The 22,097-nt window shown below is 34.3% G+C and overlaps 6 protein-coding genes across 7 annotated transcripts; 4 read left to right on the forward strand and 2 right to left on the reverse strand.

Annotated features, from left to right (window-relative positions):
- Nucleotides 1-169: 169 nt before the first annotated feature.
- On the reverse strand, nt 170-5,700 carry LOC103578691 (DNA-directed RNA polymerase III subunit RPC1). The gene is made up of 6 exons (XM_008559843.3): nt 5,061-5,700; nt 4,702-4,834; nt 4,288-4,437; nt 3,557-4,228; nt 534-3,473; nt 170-452 (listed from the first exon to the last, which is right to left on the reverse strand). Exons 1-6 carry the CDS (start codon nt 5,102-5,104, stop codon nt 240-242), a joined length of 4,152 nt encoding a protein of 1,383 aa, XP_008558065.1. The 5' UTR covers nt 5,105-5,700; the 3' UTR covers nt 170-239.
- Nucleotides 5,701-5,804: 104 nt separating this feature from the next.
- Nucleotides 5,805-6,691, forward strand: LOC103578693 (50S ribosomal protein L27). The gene is made up of 3 exons (XM_008559845.2): nt 5,805-5,985; nt 6,212-6,378; nt 6,455-6,691. The coding sequence occupies exons 1-3, from the start codon at nt 5,898-5,900 to the stop codon at nt 6,656-6,658; spliced, it is 459 nt and encodes a 152-aa protein (XP_008558067.1). The 5' UTR covers nt 5,805-5,897; the 3' UTR covers nt 6,659-6,691.
- LOC103578692 (tRNA-splicing endonuclease subunit Sen34) lies at nt 6,653-8,556 on the reverse strand. Its single transcript, XM_008559844.3, has 5 exons — nt 8,371-8,556; nt 7,580-7,851; nt 7,311-7,521; nt 7,094-7,252; nt 6,653-6,922 (listed from the first exon to the last, which is right to left on the reverse strand). Exons 1-5 carry the CDS (start codon nt 8,420-8,422, stop codon nt 6,729-6,731), a joined length of 888 nt encoding a protein of 295 aa, XP_008558066.1. The 5' UTR covers nt 8,423-8,556; the 3' UTR covers nt 6,653-6,728.
- Nucleotides 8,557-8,669: 113 nt separating this feature from the next.
- LOC103578694 (splicing factor 1) lies at nt 8,670-13,310 on the forward strand. The gene is made up of 7 exons (XM_008559846.2): nt 8,670-8,988; nt 9,057-9,209; nt 9,789-9,864; nt 11,233-11,385; nt 11,472-11,578; nt 11,649-11,815; nt 11,893-13,310. The coding sequence occupies exons 1-7, from the start codon at nt 8,805-8,807 to the stop codon at nt 12,898-12,900; spliced, it is 1,848 nt and encodes a 615-aa protein (XP_008558068.1). The 5' UTR covers nt 8,670-8,804; the 3' UTR covers nt 12,901-13,310.
- Nucleotides 13,311-13,483: 173 nt separating this feature from the next.
- Nucleotides 13,484-14,912, forward strand: LOC103578695 (uncharacterized). Its single transcript, XM_008559848.2, has 4 exons — nt 13,484-13,573; nt 13,778-14,125; nt 14,213-14,320; nt 14,434-14,912. The coding sequence occupies exons 2-4, from the start codon at nt 13,785-13,787 to the stop codon at nt 14,837-14,839; spliced, it is 855 nt and encodes a 284-aa protein (XP_008558070.1). The 5' UTR covers nt 13,484-13,573; nt 13,778-13,784; the 3' UTR covers nt 14,840-14,912.
- Nucleotides 14,913-15,806: 894 nt separating this feature from the next.
- On the forward strand, nt 15,807-20,916 carry LOC103578696 (exostosin-1). 2 transcript variants are annotated; one of them, XM_008559850.3, is made up of 9 exons: nt 15,807-16,373; nt 16,459-16,714; nt 17,352-18,492; nt 18,555-18,756; nt 18,834-18,953; nt 19,024-19,254; nt 19,396-19,662; nt 19,786-20,036; nt 20,183-20,916. In XM_008559850.3, exons 3-9 carry the CDS (start codon nt 17,609-17,611, stop codon nt 20,361-20,363), a joined length of 2,136 nt encoding a protein of 711 aa, XP_008558072.1. In that variant the 5' UTR covers nt 15,807-16,373; nt 16,459-16,714; nt 17,352-17,608; the 3' UTR covers nt 20,364-20,916. The 2 variants fall into 2 exon arrangements, with proteins under 2 accessions (XP_008558072.1, XP_008558071.1); XM_008559849.3 differs by having other exon boundaries at nt 15,807-16,714.
- The last annotated feature ends 1,181 nt before the right edge of the window (nt 20,917-22,097 follow it).

Here is a 22,097-nt window from a genome sequence, read left to right on the forward strand (position 1 = left end):
GATAAATAAATTAATCTAGTCTGACTTCGGGTTCAGGAAACTCTGAACTGTTTTCGAGCTCAGAGAAAAATAAATAAATTTTAATATCATTATGATTATTTTTGTTTTTAATTGGAGGCAGAGTTGTTACTAAAAATTAATTAATTTTGTTAATAATCGAGAGTTGTATTTAAAAATATTAAATTTCATTTTATTAAATAGCAATAATTATAAACATAAATTATAAAATAACACAATTACTATGAGTTAATAAGATTTTTGTGAAACTCTGGATCATCGAATAATAATTTACGTTCTTTGGGTTCATCCTTGTCGTTTTTATGAAGGAGTTTAAACATTCCAGTTCCGATTGGCGCGGGAATTCCCATGATTATTGACTCAGATACACCACAAATAGCGTCTGTTTGACCGTAATATGCCGCGTCGAATAAGTGGTCTGCTGTTTTTTCAAACTATAACAAAAAGTTTAATTAATTAACCGTCCATCATACTATTTACTAAATATCAATTATTAATTAAAAAGAAATACTTACAGAAGCTAAATTAAGAACGGATTCTTTCATTTTAGCCAAGCCCTGTCTAGTGATACCGAGAACTTCGCCCCTGCTGGTCATCAAATCAGCGACGAGCATCGAGTGCCGGCGATCTATACTCATACCGTGATTTTCCATCACCAATTTTATTTCCGTCATAATTGTCGAACGTGCGGCTTCAATACCCAGAGTTCTGAAGACCTCGATAGTGTTATTAGAGCTGGTTTTTTTGCTTACAATACCCGAGGTCGCCATGACGTCGCGCAGATTGTCACCTTCGACGTACAACTTGAATAATTTTTTCCCTTTCTCCTCTTCCTTCTGGATGACCGCCCTCGAGACCGAAGGCATTCCCTTGATGACCACTTTAGGTACCGCTTCTTTCAGCAAACTCAGGGAGTGACTCAAGCTCTGCTTGCTATTTGCAGCCGGAGTGATCGTTATCACCGAATTGCTGTGAACCCTCACGTTCTTGAAGAGCGACTTGAGTTTTGACGTGCGCAGAGTGTAGTAGATTGAGTTCGCGTCGACTTCCAACATCAGCAGCTTAATCCTCTCGATAGCGAGCCTGATAAGAAGGAAACACTCGTCAGGAAGGATAACTTCCTCAAAGTATTCAGTGACTTCTCCAAGAGTTGTTTTTTCAATTCTTCCTTTAACGCGACGTGCAAAGTCCTCGTTTTTGTCGTCGGTCAAATACGCGGTGATAATTGGCGTACTTATTTTAGGATTTGCATTTATTATTTCTTTGATACGCGGTACACCCTGGGTAATATTCATAGAAGCGACACCGGCGAAGTGAAACGTCTTCAGGGTCATCTGCGTACCAGGTTCTCCGATACTCTGGGCCGCCAGAGCGCCCACTGCAGTGCCGGGCTCTATTTTCGCGTGCATAAATTTTTCTTTGCACGTGTGAATAAACTCAACCAGCTGCGAGACTGTTATACGATCTAGCTGTTTAGTTACTGGTAGTTTACTAGGATGAATATGCCGCCAGCGTATTATCTTACATGAAATACCTTTGAGGAATGTTATCAACTCTTGTTTGAATTCAGTACTCAAGCACTTGAATTCTTCCGTGGCAAGTAATTCGGTGGTTGCCGTCATAAGTTCTGCCCCTTCCAATGGGTCTTCGTTTTTGTACGGAGACTTGGCGCACACATGGTCCAGCACACGTTTGTAGTCAACCGGACAGTCTTTGCCTTCCATGTAAGTGGGGTCCATGGCATCGCCGCCGTATATTACCTGGACGATATCACCAGCCGAGTTCCTGACAGTCATGTCGTAGTGCAGACACAAATCCTCGAGATTTTTAACCAACCGACGCTGCATGTATCCGGTCTCAGCGGTTTTTACCGCGGTATCTACCAGACCTTCTCGGCCACCCATTGTGTGGAAGAAGAATTCGGTTGGTGTGAGACCAGAGTAGAAGGAGTTCTCGACGAATCCTTTGGCAGCGGGAATTTTCGAGTGCCGTTCGAAATGGGGGAGCGCGCGGTCTTCGAAACCGTTTGGCACACGGTGGCCGCTGATAGCTTGCTGTCCTACGCAGGCAATCATCTGCGATATGTTTATGTAACTTCCTTTACTCCCGCACAACGCCATTATAAGGGGACTGTTGCTGCGGTGGAGTTCTTTGAGACAGGCTTTACCAGCATGGTCACGAATTTGAGACAGTTCCTTAAGAATCTTAGCCTCTAGTGTTTCTTCCATTGAGCATCCGGGCTCGAGCTTCAACTCTCCCTCTTCCATTTGCTTTATTAAATCTGTACAAGTGTCATACCCCTTGTCCAGCAGCTCCTGCTTTGCTCTAAGCAATCCTGGACCTGGAGTAACGTCTCCGATGCCAATGGAAAATCCCCGATTCATCAGGAACACGCTCGCCATTCTTGCCAGCCGCCACATGGCAGTGGTAGCTGCGTCCTCACCCCAATCTCTCAGCAGTACGTAAAATATATTTTGTTTAGACCCAGATCCAAGTGTCGCTTTGTCCATTGCACCGGCCAGCAGTTCCGAGTTTCTTATAACGACGTACCCATCCCGGACACACAGCTCATTGTCTGCTGTGGCAGCCTTACCCTGAGTTCTCAAGTTGGCTAATATTTTACAGCTTTTGTTCGGACGCAATATCAAACTAAATATTTGCTTTCCCGTCCACAGCTCGTACGGCTTCAATATCGCCGGCTGCGGCAACTCTATTTGCATGTTTGAGTCTGGACCCGCCAGAAGACAAGCTGCCAGTTGCCAGGCCTCGGATTTATTTAAAAATGTGTCTTTCTGCGTCAAAATAAAACCTCCGGTTATAAAATCCTGGGTCGCAGCGATCAGCAACTCACCGTTACGCGGCGTTACAAGATTTGATTTGTTTCCCATCAGAACTAGAGCTTCCGCGCGGGCTTCTTCTGTCTGGGGTAAATGTAGATTCATTTCGTCACCATCAAAGTCAGCGTTGTAGGGCGTGCATACGCACTCATTGAATCTGAATGTCCTGTGCTCCAGCACTTTGGCTTTGTGCGCCATGATACTCAATTTGTGAAGCGAGGGTTGACGGTTGAACAAAACTACATCGTCGTCACGCAAATGGCGCTCCACGATGTCTCCATACTGTAAATCTTGGGCGAATTTATTTCTGTTACCATATTTCAGAAATCTTTTATTATTCGTTCTTTTCGAATACAAGAAATTAGCACCCGGATGTACGTCAGGTCCATTTCTGATTAACTGTTGCATCAAAGCGATGTTCGCTTTATTAACCCGTTCGGGATACGTCAAAATTTTAGCCACGTGAACTGGTACCCCCACCTGCTCAATCCGTAGATTTGGATCCGGTGATATCACAGTACGACTTGAAAAGTCCACACGTTTTCCCGATAAATTACCACGGAAACGTCCCTGCTTTCCTTTCAATCTCTGCACAAGACCACGACCCGGTTTTGTTGGCTGAAAAATAAATTAATTGCTGAGTAAATTTTGAATTTAAATCTAATCTAGAATAAATGAAATAGAATTGAATACGTATTTACCTGTTTGTCAATAGGAACTCCAGTCAGTTCACTGTTTATATAAAACCCAGCGTGAAACTGAATAAATTCAAACAATTCATTGTACTGCGGAATCTTCATCCCTCTTTCTCTAGATTGTCTAATTTTATCATTAAGCAAAATTATCTGACTCAGTCTCATCGTTAAATTGTCTTCATTTGTGCCAGCTTTGAAGTCCGAAGACACGCTGGGTCTTATGCAAATCGGTGGCACTGGTATCCGCGTTATCAACAAGTCTTTGGGCATACCGCACTTTGGATTCATCAGCAAAAGCGGGACATCACACAGTGGTATGCGTTCGAATATTTCCAATACCTCAAGTGGAGTCAATACATAAGCAAAATTAGTAGAGCGAAGTGTACCCTCCAATTCTTTATTACTCTTTATAGCAGAATCATACTCTGCTAATTTATCCAGCACTACTTTGTGCTCTGGTTTCTTTGTTTTAAATTTTTCGTGTATTATTTTCAACGCACTCGCTTTCTTGACCGTACCGTTAAGCTCATGACAGTGCGGACATACTGAGACTTTCTTCAGTTTCTCTAGTATTTGTTTCCTAAGAGCTTTCCGTGTCAGGTAACCGATATTTGGATTCGACACACGGTTCATGTACAAGGCTTTGTCTTTTTCATTTAACATGACATGAGAACATTTCTGTAAATAAATATTTTCATTAAAATTCATATAAATGTTTCCGAGCAAATGATAATCACCTTGCAAATAGATTGTAGAATACCGATGACAGATCTAAAATATCCAGGATGAAATACCGGAAACTCCAAATCGATGTACCCGAAATGTCCGGTACATTCGCTGAGTGGCTTCCCACAAGTAACACATGAACTCGCATTTGAACATGTGCCCTAAATTAAATAACAAATAATTTAATAATTTATTTTTCATCATACCAGCATTGGAACTTAGTTTCAGTGTCTCTTAAAGTGGCAGCCAGTCGAAAGAACTTAATTTTAGTTTTTTCTAGTTTTAGTTCCTTTTTAGTGTTTTCACCATACTTGCACCGGAAGCTTACATTCCTACTCTGTTTAGAGAGTAGACGTTCGTTCTTTTCGTTTATAAGAAAAAAAAATGATAAAAATTATACGTAAGAATTTAAAATAAAATATTACCATTCTAGGATCCAGTACACCGTAAGGCATAATCGAGTGATCCTGTTCTGAATAAAGTTGTTGACAAACAACATTAATATGCGCTTGTCTTGCAATGTCATGATGACTATTAACTCCAAATGTCACATGAGATCTAAAGAAAATAAATTTTAAGTTACAAATTATTATTTTTTATCATTAAAATTAATTACCACTCAAATTGAGTAGTCAATTTTTTAAATTTACGTTCAAACTCTAGTTGAAAGTCAATTGATCAAATAAAATTTTTTGGGTACAGAATCAAAACTGTACAAAGTCTTTTAGATCCTGTTTTTAAATTCAAATTTACTGAATAGCAATGAACAAATAAATATACTTACATTTTTTTGGCAACGTCAGTTTCTCTGTACTGTTCCTTAACCATCTTGAGGTTATAATTTAACAATTTTCTTAAAACAAATAACAAGACATTAAATAATTTCTATATATTTAATAATAAAAATACCAAGTTTTTATAAATAAATGTTTAAATAAATTCTATGTTAACATGTTTGTGTTTGGAGCACAATGGCGGTGATTTAATTAACAAAAAACACGTGTTGGCATGCCGACTGGTCCGACAGATACCAAACAAGTAACAGTTTAGCTTTCGTTCTGATGTAACAATGCATCTTATCATTTTAAATGGCCATGTTTACAATGGGTCGGGGTATATTTTCGCCATACTTCAGTCTGACATCAGTTTAGAAATAAAAATAAATAACTAAACAAAAAAGTAGTAATGATGAGAAAGAGAGCTTATGCCGAAAAATTGACTCTGGCGTTGTAATCGATACGGCGAATACTGATAGAGGCGCACGTGTCGCATCCTAAAGTTAGATAATTTTCGGATTTTTTTTTAAACAAATAAATTACAAAAAAAAAGAAAAACTAAAATATGCACATGTAGAAAATTTAAAAAACGACAGGTGCAATTTTAAAAAATTTTTTTTTTTTAATAATCTATCATTTAAAAGAAATTCAAAAACTTTTAGACGTCAGCTAACTTCAGTATCAGTGTCGCTCTTTTTATCATGTGATATTATTAAAAAAAAAAAAAAAAAAAACAATTTTATCGACTTGGAGTTTGTAAATAAAAAGATCGAGTTCTAGTTACTGTAAAAATAATTATCATCCTGTTTATTAATTATTTAAAATTATAATTATTATAAATAAAAATGTCGATGATATCACAGTTTGCATTTTCTAAGCTACAAAATATCAAACAAAATTTATTAGTTCCTGTTAAAATTACTTACGATCATGGTAAGATTTATAAAAAAAATATTTTATGAGTGAATGTAGCAGACATCAGGCAATTTATAAATTTTAAATAAGTAATTTTTCATTGATTTAAATACAAATTTTTATTCTACTGACAGTTTATTTATTTAAAAATTTTTAAAATTCCCACTTGTCAGTTACATTCACTCTCATAAATATTTTTTTCATTAAACTTTAATAATAATTTATCTGATAATTTTTTTTTTAGTTACTGTAAGAAACGCAGCTAAAAAAGTGGGAACGACAACTCAAAATAGAGGCGGTAATAAAACAAGACCTAGACATCGGGGCTGGAAACGTCAGGACGGTGATATTGTTACTGCAGGAACTTTACTGGCTACTCAATTAACACCACGATGGCACCCTGGTCTTAATGTAATTAATTAATTAATATATTTATTAGTTACAAGTAATTATTTACTTTATGTTGGTCAATAATTTTGTTATCTAGGTTGGGTTTGGTAAAAATGGAACACTGTTTGCAATAGTACCGGGAAAAGTTGTCGTCACTTGCGAAAAGTGTAATCTCAATTGGGACCACACTTGGGTACAGAGACATTATTCTGACAGAAAAGGCGAAGTCATTTACAAGAAACACTTCAATGTCATACCGGAGAAACAGCATGACCGTTTTAAACTAATAGATGCTATTTAAAAGTAGTTGATAAATAAATTTCTGTTAATTTTATTGCAATAATTTATTTTTTACACGAGCTTATAATTAATTATATCATAGATGAGTTTTCATATTGGAATGATTGATAGGTAACTTGATTGTCATCAGAAAAGTATGCGTAGACTTGAGTTTTCCTGACGTGACAAGCGACTCGACATTGGCCACTTAGGTCAAGAATTGGAATCTCTTCGTCAATATTCGTGCACAGGATAATGAATTGTGAGTGGAACATCAAAGGATCACCTGCAATCAAAATTTCTATTTATAGATTTAGCTCAATGTCAGCTAGAGTTGTCAGAATTGTTTTGAAATAAGATCAGAAAGTTTTTTTATTATCAACCATTTAGATTCAGATGCCTGAACGAATTGGAAACCAGGACATATCCTGCCAATTAATTAATAATTAAAATTTACCTGGATATGCAAGAAAATCACCACCAAATTTCTCTCCGCTCGTTAAAAAGTATCCTTTGCTCCATAAGTCCTTGTAAACTTGACACCTCAATTTTTCATCATCAGACCGAGGATAATTCCAGGAAACTTCTTTGACATTATCATTTTTCCAAGGATAATCTAGGACAATTAAAATAAAAGTATTTATACTTCCAAGTAAAAAAATTAATAGACTCACTTGTATGGATTTGAATCAAGGAATCATCAGGGTCAAGCTTGGGCAGCTTATCAAGTTCCTCAGCCACAAGAGCATCGCGATCTATTTCTATTTTATTCGCCGCTTCTGCTGTGCTACCGTCCAAGGACTTCCTCATATACTTTTTCGAAGTTTTCAACCCCAATATCTTGCGTCTCTTCCCCTCTACAATGGATTCGATTTTTCCAAGTATCTAAAATAGATTGCGTCTGAATTCCACTAGAATAATAAAATTGTAGCGGTCTACAAACCTGCAGCCTTTTTCCTTCCTTCAAGCACTCATCCTGCTCAGCAAACAGCCTCCTCCTATGTTCTTCAAATACTTTTTTCAAATCGTCATCCGGCTCTTGTCTTAAGCACGGATACTCAATCAGTCTAGCTATTTTGGTCTCCAACAACAAAGTTACTTCTTCAGGCATCAGCATCAGAGGAAGTCCATGTAAAACTTCTTGTCGTGGTAGTGTAGGAGTACAACCAATTGTCGCACCAATTATACGATGTTGTCTTCTTAATTTCAACCAATCTAAATAAATTTTAAAAATTACTGTAGCTATGAATTACAAAAAACATCAATGTGAAAATTTTTAAAGTTCGTACTCATTTTTTAAAATTATTTATTTGAAAATTTGAAAATTTCAGCTGACTACTGTCATTAATTTTTTTTTACACGAGTTTAGAAATTTTTGTTCGACTTTTAAGAATTAAAATTTTTAACTAGACTAACAATTTAAATTTTGATAATTGCTATCAAAAAAATTAATTTTATTTAAAATTTTGGAGTGACATATTTTAGAGAATGTAAATTTAAATAATTATTCATTTTTTAAAATTTAAATTGTTTGCTGACTAAACTGTCATGAATTTTTTTTTTTAAACTCATGAGTTCAGAAATTTTTGTTCGATTTTTATGACTTAAAATTTTTAAATAAATGCGTAAAAGACTGACAATTCAAATTTTGAAAACTGCTATTATAAAATTTGAAAAAGTTATTTTCCAATACATTTTGGAATGACATTTCCTAGAGGACGTAAATATAAATACCTTCAGCACTCCAAACAAATACATTTCCATTAGATAAAATTAAATCAATCATTTTTCATAAAACAATTATTCAAATTTCTTTTCAAAATTCAAATAATTAATAAATATTTGTTTTTAAAAATAGTCAGCAGCTATAATAAATAAACACGTGAATTATTTATTTTCATTTTCATGACTGAGGTGTAATGACAGCAAACAAAGTATAGATGGAACTAGTTGTAATTTTTATTTATGAATACGTAGTGTGACTACGAGCTTAGTTATTGGTTATCGTCACCATCATCCTGTCCATATCCATAGTGTCGCCATTTTTGTCTACAAGGCAAGGCAGAGTTGTCGACCTGGTGTGGAAGTATACATTTTATTTAAATAAAATCAAATTAACTAAAAAAATAAATTTTAATTTAAAACAGTAATTATTAAAGAGACTGATAATGAATCAGTCGCGTAATTACACATCATTGTTGAACCCAAGTTACTTACAAAATGCTCAAAATGCTTCAAGTGCAAATGCAGCTGCGGCTGCTGCAGCCGCTGCTGCTGCTGCTGTTTCAGCAGCGATCGCTAATGGGACAGCATTAAATAACTCAATGTCCTCGAAAAAACGCGAATCCGAAGGTATTTATTTAAAGTTTATCATTTTAATTAATAATTTATCCTAAAAAAAAAATGTTTTTCTTTTGCAGACGATGGCAAGTCGGAGAAAGAATCAAAAGAGGAGCGGCGTAAAAGGAGGAAGACGAGATGGGGTGGTAGTGAACATGACAAAACTTTTATCCCTGGGATGCCTACTGTCCTACCAACGAATTTAACTGCCGAACAGGAACGAGCTTATCTCTGTAAGTTGACTAATTATTTTAATTAGTTACTTGATTCATTAACTTTTTCTTTTTAATTACCTTTAATTTTATCAATTACTTTACTTTTTTTTTTATTATGATTACTCTAATATACATTTAAATTTAAAAATATTTATTACTAAGCTTTTAATTAATTTTATATATTTTTTTTTATGCATAATTTCGATTAATATTTATAATAATTATACTTGTGCTTTAAATGATTATTATAAAAGAAAAAAAAATAAGTGCGGAGGTAAGAATGTTTCCATGTATATTGAATTTTATAATTCAATATACAGTAAATAACAACCTGGTGGTATGTGTGGTACTTTTGAATGTAAATAATTTAAAAATTTTACAGAAAATTTATTAACTGACTTAGTTTTTTTTATAAACGAGAAAAAAAAAGACAGCTAATGATTTAGTAATTAGCAATTGATTTATTGAGATACCTCACATGCTTCAGAGTAAAAATGGAAACCAAAATTTCGGTTTATAAAATGTATTAAGTATTTAGCATATAAACTTTTGTCTAACTGTTGGGGTTTCTGCCCCCTCTAACCCATTGGTTTACAGTTCAGCTGCAGATTGAGGAAATCAGCAGGAAACTAAGGACCGGAGACCTGGGGATTCCACTTAATCCTGAGGAAAGGTTTGAATGAAAACTATACATACAACAAAGTGACCGTAATCTATCCACCTAAACTACCTAGTGACCATTCAGCATTCTACAAATAAACGCCATTAAATAATCAATTTAATCAAAATGGCTAAAATTAAGGATTTAAAAAAAAAACAATTCGTATCTTCATGACTCAATTCAGTATTTTTAAAAAATGCCAAGGCTCAGATTTATTCTTCACAAACACACAAGCAAATGATGAATTTGATAATATTGGTTTGCCCTAATCAATTTATATTTTTATTAATTCCTTTTTTTTAAAAAAGCGTTTAATACACCGCCTACATGCTAATCTAAGCATCGAATAATTATTTACGACAATTCGTTGCGCGTTTACTGCATTCATTTACATTTATCTTTATTATTTCCTTACTTAAACGAAAAAAATTAAGTAATTTATCTGTTGACCCTGAGACCAAGAGTCAGAGCTTAGATTCCGAGGTTTTTTTATGATAAAAAAAATGATTTGGAAGCATTGTAGTAATAATTAAATTTCGCTAGGTCTTTCTACACTGATGACTAATTTAAAATATTTAACGAGCTAATTACAGGAAAAAAATCAAATTAAATTAAACAAAACTAAATTTTACATTCAATTGATTATTACTTTCAGGTACATCTTAATTATTTCATTAATTCTATCCTTTGTTAATTTTCTTTAATCAATTGATTTATTCCAATAGGACATTACTTAACATTTATTATTATAATTATTATAGCAGGACCTGTTGCTCTATTTTAATCATCGTACAGTACTTAAATTAAAATTTACAGTCAAATTAATTATGATAATAATGATAATGATAATAATAATAATGAAACATTAGGTATTTTTCTAATAATCACAGGATTTATCTTAGCAGCTGACATCATACCCAAATCCGCCGTGTACAATCGTGCAGTCTTCCAGTGGTTTATCTACAATATTAATTTGAATAAATGATCAATCACACTATTATATTCACAGCAAGTGTGACTCCTCATACTTGACCTTAAAACACGGGCAATGTTGGAAATTTATTTTACAAAAAATAATAATAACAATAAATTACTATTTTATTATAAATAATTAATCACTTTCCGACATAGTCGGCGTTTATTAGAGTATCGAAGTTACAACTGCACATTGCTTTGATTTTTTAAAATTTTTTTTTAAATTATGATTCTTTTAATTAATTTTTTTTTTTTTATTCTTAACGAGCCACTATTATTTTTTCAACTCGATCTGCGATTAGCTTATCATTGATTCAGGCTAAATCAATAGAATCAGGTCGCTTATAAAATAGTACCTTCTTCGTAGCGACATCGTTGCATGACAGTTATATATTTTTTTTTCAGATCACCCTCGCCTGAGCCCATTTACAGTAGCGACGGTAAACGGTTGAATACCAGAGAGTATCGTACAAGACGTAAGTTGGAAGAAGAGCGACATAATCTTATTCAAAAGATATTGAAAATCAACCCTGACTTCAAGCCTCCGCCAGACTATAAGTAAGCATTCCTTGGAGGAGGAAATTAAAATTTTTATTTACTTGGGCGCTTTAATTAAGATACTGATTATTACTTATTGATTTCAGGCCTCCAATTATCCGCGTGCATGATAAAGTTATGATACCACAGGAAGAGCATCCGGATATTAATTTTGTGGGACTGCTTATTGGACCACGTGGAAATACTTTGAAATGTAAATATTTTATTTTATTTTTGCTGGAGAATTTTTTTTTTTTATTTTATTTATTTATTTATTTTTGTAGCTATGGAAAAAGAAACTGGTGCTAAAATTATAATCCGTGGAAAAGGATCCGTGAAAGAAGGAAAAGTTGGTAGAAAAGATGGACAACCTTTACCGGGTGAAGATGAACCATTGCACGCATATATTACTGCTAATAATTTGGAAGCTGTCAAAAAAGCAGTCGAAAGAGTAAGTAATTATTACTGTCACTTTTATAATTTTACTGTTGAATTATTTTGATAACTTTATAATTTTTTTTATTACAGATCCATGAGATAATTAGACAGGGTGTAGAAGTACCCGAAGGACAAAATGATTTGAGACGCAATCAGTTGCGTGAGCTGGCTTTACTCAATGGAACTTTACGTGAAAATGACGGTCCGCGGTGTACGAACTGCGGAGCTTCTGACCATAAATCATGGCTGTGTCCTGATAAGCCAAATGTCACAAACAACATTGTGTGTTCAAGTTGTGGTGGTGCGGGTCATATCGCCCGTGATTGTCGTTCGAAACGTCCAGGTCAGGGTGGTCCAGCAGCCGCAGGAATGACTGGAATGGGTCCAGCTGGTGATAAAGCGAAGATCGATGAGGAATATATGTCACTTATGGCTGAATTAGGTGAAGGTCCACCGCCAGACAGATCAAAGACAACACAGCGCACTAATGCAACCGCGAATCCAAATTATCCGGGTCTATTTGATCGTCAGCAGGCACCTAGAGCTCTGATGGCTTCACCAGCACACCCACCACCGCAAATGATGCAAGGCGGTCCTCCACCAATGATGCCACCACCTGGTATGGCACCACCACCTTGGACTCAAGGTGATCCCAATAGTATGAATGGAATGAACATGCAGTGGCAACAACAACCAGTGAGCATGCCTCCGCCACCAGGAGTTATGCAGCCCCCACCTCCACCACCAGGGTCTACGCCAGCTCAGACAAATATTCCACCGCTGATGCCGTGGATGGCTGGCAATAATCAACCTCCACCACCGGGACAGATGCCTCCAACTCAAATGCCACCACCGGGCATGGGAATTCCTCCCTGGCAGCAGGCTCAGCAAGCGTCCATGCGACCTCCGCCACCAGGTACTGCGCCTCCACCCGGTTATCCAGGGTGGCAGCAACCTCCCATGGGAAGTTGGCCGCCAGCTGCTCCCGTCCCTCCGCCACCGCAGCAGCAACAGAATCCAGCACCACCTGGCATCGATCTTAACTCTCTACCAACTCTTTTGGCTCAACCGCCACCACCTCCACCACCAACTAGTTAGTCGATGGAATTATATTAAATTAAATATTTGTAGATTTTCACAATTTTATTATTAGATTGATAAAATTGAATTCGAGTTATATACTTAATTTTTATGTCTGTTCGTAAAATTTAAATGTGTTTTTAAAAGTTAATATCAATCATTGCTACATATTTCATAATTTTCTTTACATATTAATATAAATTATGAGTACTACACATTTTTTTCCGAATTGTGACACACAGCATAGTTTATTGCAATTATTTTAGGTCTCTTTGCGATTTGAGTACAACGTTATACTTACGATATATTTGATATTATTTCAAATTGGCTTGTATGAATATACTTTAGTTTGATATTTCTACATTAATACAAAACTGTAATGTGTATTGTAATAATTATACACAATAAAACTTCTTGATTTGTTTTCACACCAGAATGTTATTTTTATCATTTGCCTGCATTTTATTTAATAAAATATTAACCCAACTGTTTCAAATACTGGCGCTTAAAGAAATACGATTGAAAATAGCGCGCATCTATATTTGCGCATGAGGAAAAAAATTTCTAACGAAAGCGACCAAATCTTGAAAATGCCCCCAGAGTATTTTTCAACGCGGCCTTATAATTTGACTGAGACTGAAAAACTCGTGTGTTTACACGTGGGTTCATATTTTACAAAATTTAAATAACAGTAAGTTGCAATAAACTACAAAAAAAAATATTTTCAATGATAATACTTTTTACAAAAAGTATATAATCTACTAAATATATTAATTTGTGATTTTTAATAAATTATCAAGTCTTCTAATCTCTATAAATGTTTTTTTTCTCCAAATTTGTTGAGGTTATAAATTTAAATGAACTTTCGAATTATTATTTATTAATATTTTTTCAGAAGAAAAATGAAATCTGAAAGCGGTGAAACAATGACTGAGGAACAAGAGAGAACTTTGTATGTTAGGTTGCCACATACAATTCATAACATAGACGAAGTGCGCGATTTGTTTGCCGGAGATTTCAAAGTAAAGTTGCCTCGACAGTCCGGACGACACTGTCATGTGATATTCTCAAGTGTCGATGAGAAAGTTAAAAATTTAAAGGGTATCAAAGATAAATTGATAAATAATAAACGTATTGTCGCTTATCCGCCACGAATTAAGCCGCCGAAAACTCCGAAAATTAAACCAGACAAGAAAGTCGTTGTCCCTGTACCCAAGAAGCCCGAGAAGAAACTCACGAGAATGTATGTACAATTGTTTTAATTATTTAAATTATTAATAACTTTGTGAAACTGAGATCAGTCATAAGCTATTTTAATTAAAAATTTCAGTTTATTTGTATGCAATATTAATCCGAGGTCGAAAATCCACGAAGTTGAAGGAGTTTTTGAAGGAGTGAGAACTAGTGCTTTCATCAAAAGCAGAATAAAGGGCAGCAAGTAAGTTTAATATTTTTTCAATAAGTTTTTTTTTTTTTTTATGTCCATTTAACAATTTTTTAAAATTGTTGAACAAGTCTGCTCTCTTTAACTCTTATTTAACGTTTACATAGACAAGCAATTATAAAACTTGAAGATGCTAAAGTCGCTGCTGAGTATTTGACAAAAGAACGTCCGGCGCCTATTTTACATGGCAATAAACTAGTGATAAAGTCGGACACTAGAAAACAAAAAAAGAGTAAAAAGCCTGGACTAAAAATGTTGGACGGTGGAGTCGATATTACGGATAAGGTGGCATTCGAGGACAAGACAGGAGTTAAAACAAAAAAGAAGAATAAGAAGACTAAAGAAGATAAAGTTGAAGAGACGGATTGTGTCGATAGCGAAGAAGCGAACGCGGAATCGGGGCTCAAGGTGTGGGATGGCGATGATGATATTACTGACAAGGTCGAGTTCAAAGATAAACCCCCGGTTAAAAAGGGTAAGAACAAAAAAGTTAAAAAAGATGCGAGTTTGTGAAGATTATATCGATAGGAAATTATGTAATACAACTTTTATTATTTATAATAAATTTTAAAAAATTGTAAATAGATTTATTGTTTTATTATTGAGTATTTTTCCTACGGGACATGAAATCTGGTTCTGATAAATTTCACTCCAGGACATAAAGACTTGAAGTCATTTTATTTCTGTTGCTGCTATGAATTTTTGCGCTTCTAGATCAAGATATTTACTGCAAATAGAATTTTACTTGTTCAAATAAAAATAAATTTACCAGCATACCTAAGACCTGACATCTTGAGATCCTACGAACTGCGTAGTAAATAATGCAAAAATTTGCTATTAATATTTAATAGAATAAATACAACTAGTTAAGAGTAGTTTTATTGCGCAAGACATTTATATATATTTGCTGATGACTGATGACATTAATTATCATAAACATCAACATTGTGCATACAAAAGTTTATTTGTAATTGATTCCATCATCAGCGCAAAGTACAACTTTCATAATAATCGAACAAGCAGCTAAGTAGTGAAGATCAAGAGATTGTCCAAGTAGCCGCGTTCATCTTCGATACGCGCAGTGATAGACCAACATTGTCTAAGGTGTTCAAGTTGGTGTCAATTTTTTTATTTTTAATTTATTATTTCAAAGTTTTTAAAATTATCAGATGTCCGCTGACTTTAACGAGTGTACATGCAGCAACCAGCAGACAGACAAATTTAAAATTATAAATAAATGGAGCAAATAATTAATAAAATAAAATTTAAAAAAAATGCACATTTATAAAATTTAAAAATTAATAAGCGCATTTTTTCAAATTATCTATAATTTTAAATTTGTCTGATGTCCGCCACATTAACTCTCGTATAACTCAGATCTCGATAAGTTTTTTTTTTTAAATAAAAAAAAAAAACGCGGGTATTTTACTCGGTAAAATAGATCGCCTTCAAATAAACATGACCGTCGGAGTGTTACCAGAAACTCTGAGAAATGATAGCGATAACCAGTTGCGGGTACGTGTGATAAGGATATAAAACAACGTGATACACATTAGCTGAGATAAGAAAGAAAAATAAATGAGAGAGGGTTCAAGTCTAGCTGATAGAGTTGCCAGAGGAATCAAGAGTTAAGAGGTGAGGGTATAAAGCTATTTTCAATCCTACATAAAAACGTCATGGCAGCTTGCAGAGTGTTTTTTAAAAAAGCTGACCACTGTTTGTTAAACAATGTCCTGTTATTAAATTAGCAGAGTTACTAATGAATTTTAATTGAAAATTAAGTGGACATGAGTTATTTGTTGTTAAAAATGTATCTCTGTGTATGCAAATTACCGGCAAGACGTTCAAAGTCCATGTTTGTCAGGACTAACCTAAAATCGTCATGCTCAATCAGCTCAACACAACCTTTGGATTTAACGTCTGTATTAAACGTCTTCATGTAGGAACTACGTGTGATCTTTTATCTGGAGTATGTATAATGGATTTATTTAATGTAATTACGATAATCTACTCGAATACATGGAACCTAAATTGATAAAAAATATATGTATGTACTTATGTATACATTAAATAGAGGGAATAATTTTATTAGCAACGACAATGACGTTAAATATAAAAATATATGTCAGCAGTTTGGTATCAGAGTTGGTGATGGTGCTGTTGGATTTGTGAATAAAATTAAAAATAGTGATGAGACTTGAATTGGTGATTACAATTGGCTATGAAGAAATATTCACCGATATATACCACAAGTTTTAAATACGTAATTGCTGAGTCTGCATATATGTATTGTTATTATAAAAAGCGGATGCTACGTGTCGTGTTTTGTAGCCTACAGAAGTCAAGTACTTCAGGGACTACTGAATATTCTGCTTCGATTTATCAAAGGTAAATTATCATTTATATTTACATTTTATTGGGGTTTTTATTTTTCATTAACATGTCCGCAAAGTTTACGCGAATTTTTTTATGAAACTGAAAGTACCAGACTATTTTTGTTTTTTTTTTTAAATAATTTACTTGTAAAAAAAATAAATTTTTAAAATATGCGCACAGATTTTTTAATGATGCTGCAGTTAGCCGACGTCTAATACTTTAGATTTTTTTTACAAACGGCAAACTATAAAAAAAATTATTTTTAAAAATTGTACTAATAGATTTTTAAATTTTCTACATGTGCATATTTTTTGTAATTGATTTTTTAAAAAAAAATCCGAAAATTCTTAATTGTCTGCTAACTAAGTTCGTAATTTTTAAACATTTTCGATATAAGATTTTGATTTTTCGTAGTGAAGAAGAAGAAGTAGAATTTTTTTTTATTTACCAACATATATATGCTTATATTATTCAATTTAAAAAATAAAAACTAAGTATTGTTATGATAGTTTAAATAAGATGTAATAAAGCAGCTCTCGTGTCTGTGATTTATTTAAAGTGCTCTGCTGTCGTATGACCGAGAAGAAACAATCAGCTCTCTGTTTAAAATGATTCACTTTATAATTTTTTTTAACTTTTTATGTTACAGCAATATCTCGCAATGGAGTCAATTTTCATCTAGTATAATTCAATCGCCATCTACTCTGAGATTATTAATATTAATACTCGCAATTATTTTTTACTATAAATATTGCAATGCATTTTCAATATAGCACAGTGATTTTAAATATTATTATTATTATTATCAGTAATAATATTAATAAAAAACGACAGACAATACTATAAATTAAATGTAATCGTGAGTGTAAATTAACGAGTTAAATAACAAATAATTAATAAATAAATATGCAAGCCAAAAAACGGTACTTACTACTATTTGTCACGTGCGCGTTTCTTGGCTACTGCTACTTTGGTGGCTACAGATTAAAAAGTAAAAGGCGCAGTGAAATAACACACGATTACTGGGAAAAATTTCCATCTTATTTGTCTATTAATGAAGAATTTTATGATAAGGATATTAAAATTTCAAATGGTAAATTGTCAGTAGTTCATCCTGCCCGACAATGCCGCATGGAGACTTGTTTTGACTACACGAGATGCAAGCAAGGATTTACTGTTTACGTTTATCCTATAGAAGACACCATCAGTCCTTTGTACCAAAAAATATTAAATGTTATAACCGAGTCGCGTTACTATACGACAGATCCAGCACGCGCGTGCATACTCGTACTGGCGCTGGATACGCTGGATCGTGATCCTCTGTCTACTGAGTTTGTTCACAACTTACCGTCAAAACTTGTGCGCCTCCCGTACTGGAACGAAGGACGCAATCACCTCATATTCAATTTGTACTCCGGGACTTGGCCGGACTACGTCGAGGATGCGTTGGCTTTCAACATCGGGTACGCGATGTTGGCAAAAGCCAGTATGTCCACCAGCGTACTCAGGCCGAATTTCGATGTCTCGATACCGCTCTTTGGTAAACAGCATCCGGAGCGCGGTGGGGAACCTGGTCAGGCGTCGGAAAATAATTTTCCGAGCAACAAAAAATACCTCGCGGCATTCAAGGGTAAAAGATACGTACACGGCATTGGTTCGGAAACGAGAAATGCACTTTATCATCTTCACAATGGCAAGGACCTGGTCTTCGTTACGACTTGTAGGCATGGTAAATCCTGGAGAGAACTACAGGATGAACATTGCCAGCAGGATAACCAAGAATATGATACGTAAGTTTACTTTTAATGTACATATTGTAAATATTTTTAATTATTGTGTTTTAAAATTTCAGGTACGATTATGAGGTTTTACTGTTGAACTCAACGTTTTGTTTAGTACCGAGAGGACGTAGGCTTGGGAGTTTTAGATTTCTAGAAGCTCTAAAAGCCGGATGTATTCCAGTTATTCTGAGCAATGGGTGGGCCTTGGCGTTTCACGATCGTATTGACTGGAATCAAGCTGTTATATTTACAGACGAACGATTGTTATTTCAAGTTAGTATATTATATTTTTTTTAACCATTTTTTACTTCTAGTTCTTGACTCCGATACCATAATAAATCTATTTTTAGATTCCTGACATACTGCGCTCTATTTCAAACACGCAAATTCTTAAATTAAGACAGCAAACACAATTTTTGTGGGAGCGATACTTTTCTTCAATTGAAAAAATAATTTTCACAGTATTTGAAGTAAGTTTTTATTTATTTATTTTTTTTTAACGATATCAAGTAAAATAAATTCATTATTATTAAATTAAAGAATATTCGTGAACGGTTGCCTTGGGAAGGCGCGCGTGAAAAATTAATGTGGAATACATATCCTGGTGCATTGGCCATCCTGCCTCAGTTTGCTGACAGTCAGCAGGAGCTTCCGTTTTCTAATAATGATCCGGGCAATGCATTTACTGCCATTATTTATTCTCAGTTAGGATCCACGGCTGTTCTTTATCGCTTACTTCGAAGTGTTGCCAAGAGCAAATATTTAGATAAGGTATGCAATCATTCTGATAATATTTATCAGTTTAAGATAACTTATAGTATAAACTCGACCTTTATTAATTCATCGATCCACTATTAAATGCCATCTATTTTTAATCAGCCTCAATAATAATTCCTCTCAATTTTATTGCAGATTATTTTAATGTGGAATTCTGACATTCCTGTACCAAGAAGACCGCGCTGGCAGGGCATAAAAGTAACGATCACAGTGATAGTAGCGAGCAGTATCTCCCAGCGCTTCTATCCCTATCCTCAGATCGAAACTAGTGCCATATTATCGTTGGACGAGGACGTAACTCTCAATACAGACGAAATAGACTTTGCATTCGTCGTCTGGCAGTCATTTCCTGATCGGATAGTCGGGTATCCGGCGAGATCTCACTATTGGGACGACTCCAAGGTTATTAATAAGCAACTTAATGATTTAGAAAGTTCATAATTATATTTAATTTACTTTTTAAACACAAAAAAAAAAAGATAATTGTTTAATAGCTTAATAACGACTTGATGTATGCAATTCCAGAGATCGTGGGGCTACACCAGCAAATGGACAAACGACTACAGCATAGTGTTGACGGGAGCAGCTTTTTACCATCGTTATTATAATACTCTATACACGGAATCACTGAGCTCGACGCTACATAAAACGGTCGAGCAGTCGCAGAATTGCGAAGACATACTTATGAATTTTTTGGTGAGCCATGTGACAAGACGGCCGCCTATTAAAGTGACTCAGCGTAAACTTTACAAAGATACCACGGCAGCTGGAATTAGGTAAGCCATTAACTTTAGTCGCTGAGCATGCTTCCTTTTAGTTTATCAACATTACACGGCACTTGAACCGCCAATGGTTTTTATTATTCTCGTTCCCGACGGCCTTGACTTAAGATTATATTTTTTTGCTTTAAATTGTTTTCCAGGTCCTCGTGGAATGACCCAGATCACTTTACTCAGCGGCAGACCTGCATGAATACTTTTGTGGCCGTTTTCGGTTACATGCCTTTGCTGCGCTCCAACATGAGACTGGATCCTGTGTTATTTAAAGACCCGGTTAGCAATTTACGTAAAAAATATCGACAAATTGAATTAGTTAGTAACTGAATTTATTAACGAACAAATTAATAATAATTATAATAATAATAATAATAATAATAATAATAATAATAATAATAATAATAATAATAATAATAATAATAATAATAATAATAATAATAACAGTAATAATATAAATTAAATGGAGATTACTCAATGAAAGGGTATCGCCGGGTGTTTGCTGGTAGAGCCATAATTAACTTGTCAATAATAAGCTCGATATCGCGAGTGAACTGATAATGATAATGATAATGACGTTGATGGATAAGATTGTTCGAAGAAACAATGCATTTTTTAATATGAATATGAACAAAATATTTTTTTCGACACATTTGTTACTATGAGATTAATACACTTCGATCAAAAAATCATTTTAATCATTCCGCGACTTTGTTATAAATTTTTTCATTGCTAAATATAAATAAATATATATATATATATATTAATATAAATATAAATACACTAATTTACGGTGAAATATATGTCCCGTGTGATATTTCATCAGGGCCATCATAATATATTAAGTTGTGTAAATAAATAAAAAATCGTTTCATAGCCATTATTATTAATAATAAAACAATATTATATTATTTAACAGATACGAGGAGTGATGATTAGCACCTGGATAATCCTTGTCCCGATCCACCGAGTTGTGAGTGATGTCCCTGATAAATTTATTAATTATCCTGTTAAATTCCCATCACTCGCGTGGTAAGTTCCTACACTATCCTTTTCATCTCTCGTTTTAATATCGCCATAACCAGATCACTATCCTACGCATATTTCATATCCGCAATGTCCTTATACTGTTGAGAAAAAGGAAAAAAAAGTGGCTTGTGTGAGTGTGACTGGCGTTAAATATTTCATAAGTAGTTAATATTATTCCGCTATCAGTTGAGCGGCAGTTAATTTTTTTTCTCTCCCACTCTTTAGTCCTTTTATAATCGCTCGATTTCTGATAGTAAGTAATGCGAAGGCCAGTTGATATTAATCCATGGCAATTTTTTATGTAAGTGTGTGTTGTGATGCATTTGCGTGTGAAAAAAAAAACAATAAATACAATGAGCGTTGTACGAAAAATCACGTAACGGGCGTTGTATAGTGAACGGGCTGACTCTGGGTCCGTTTCGTCCCACGCTGGGGCGGTAGGTAAGAGCGGGAGGACACGAGCTCCCTTGCGAAAGCCTCAAGTATTATATATATATTCCCCGTATAAGTTTAATTTTATCTAAACACCGCTCCCATGATTTCTCAGGCGTTGAGACTTGTCGATAAGTCTAGTCTTTGTTATATTTTTATTTTGTTGACGTAGTTGCTAATATTTAATTGTGATTACTCAGGGTCATTGAAATCTTAAGTATCATTACCTATACAAAATGTAGATAATAATTGCAATGCGTGAGCGTTGACAGTAATTCCTTCTAAGTCGAAAAGAGTCGTGAGATCTAGTCAATTAACTATCAAGACAAATACAATTTAATGTTAAGTTATGACGTTACTCGTCAAATTTGGTCTACGATAATTATGACAACTGTTTGTAGTACACAGTACATGTTGCTTTTTTTAAAATTTATTAACTATTTTATTTGGTAATATCAATTATTATTTTTACCTTTTTATTTTCATCATTCAATAAATTTGAATTGAATGATTATCAAAGCGCGTTGTAGCAATATTGTAATTAACGAGGATTCACAAAGCTATTTGAAAGCGGCAATTAACGTTTAGCTCGAATAAAACACA

Source organism: Microplitis demolitor, chromosome 8 (genome assembly GCF_026212275.2).
Source record: "Microplitis demolitor isolate Queensland-Clemson2020A chromosome 8, iyMicDemo2.1a, whole genome shotgun sequence".
In the NCBI taxonomy this organism is placed as follows: Eukaryota; Metazoa; Arthropoda; class Insecta; order Hymenoptera; family Braconidae; genus Microplitis; species Microplitis demolitor.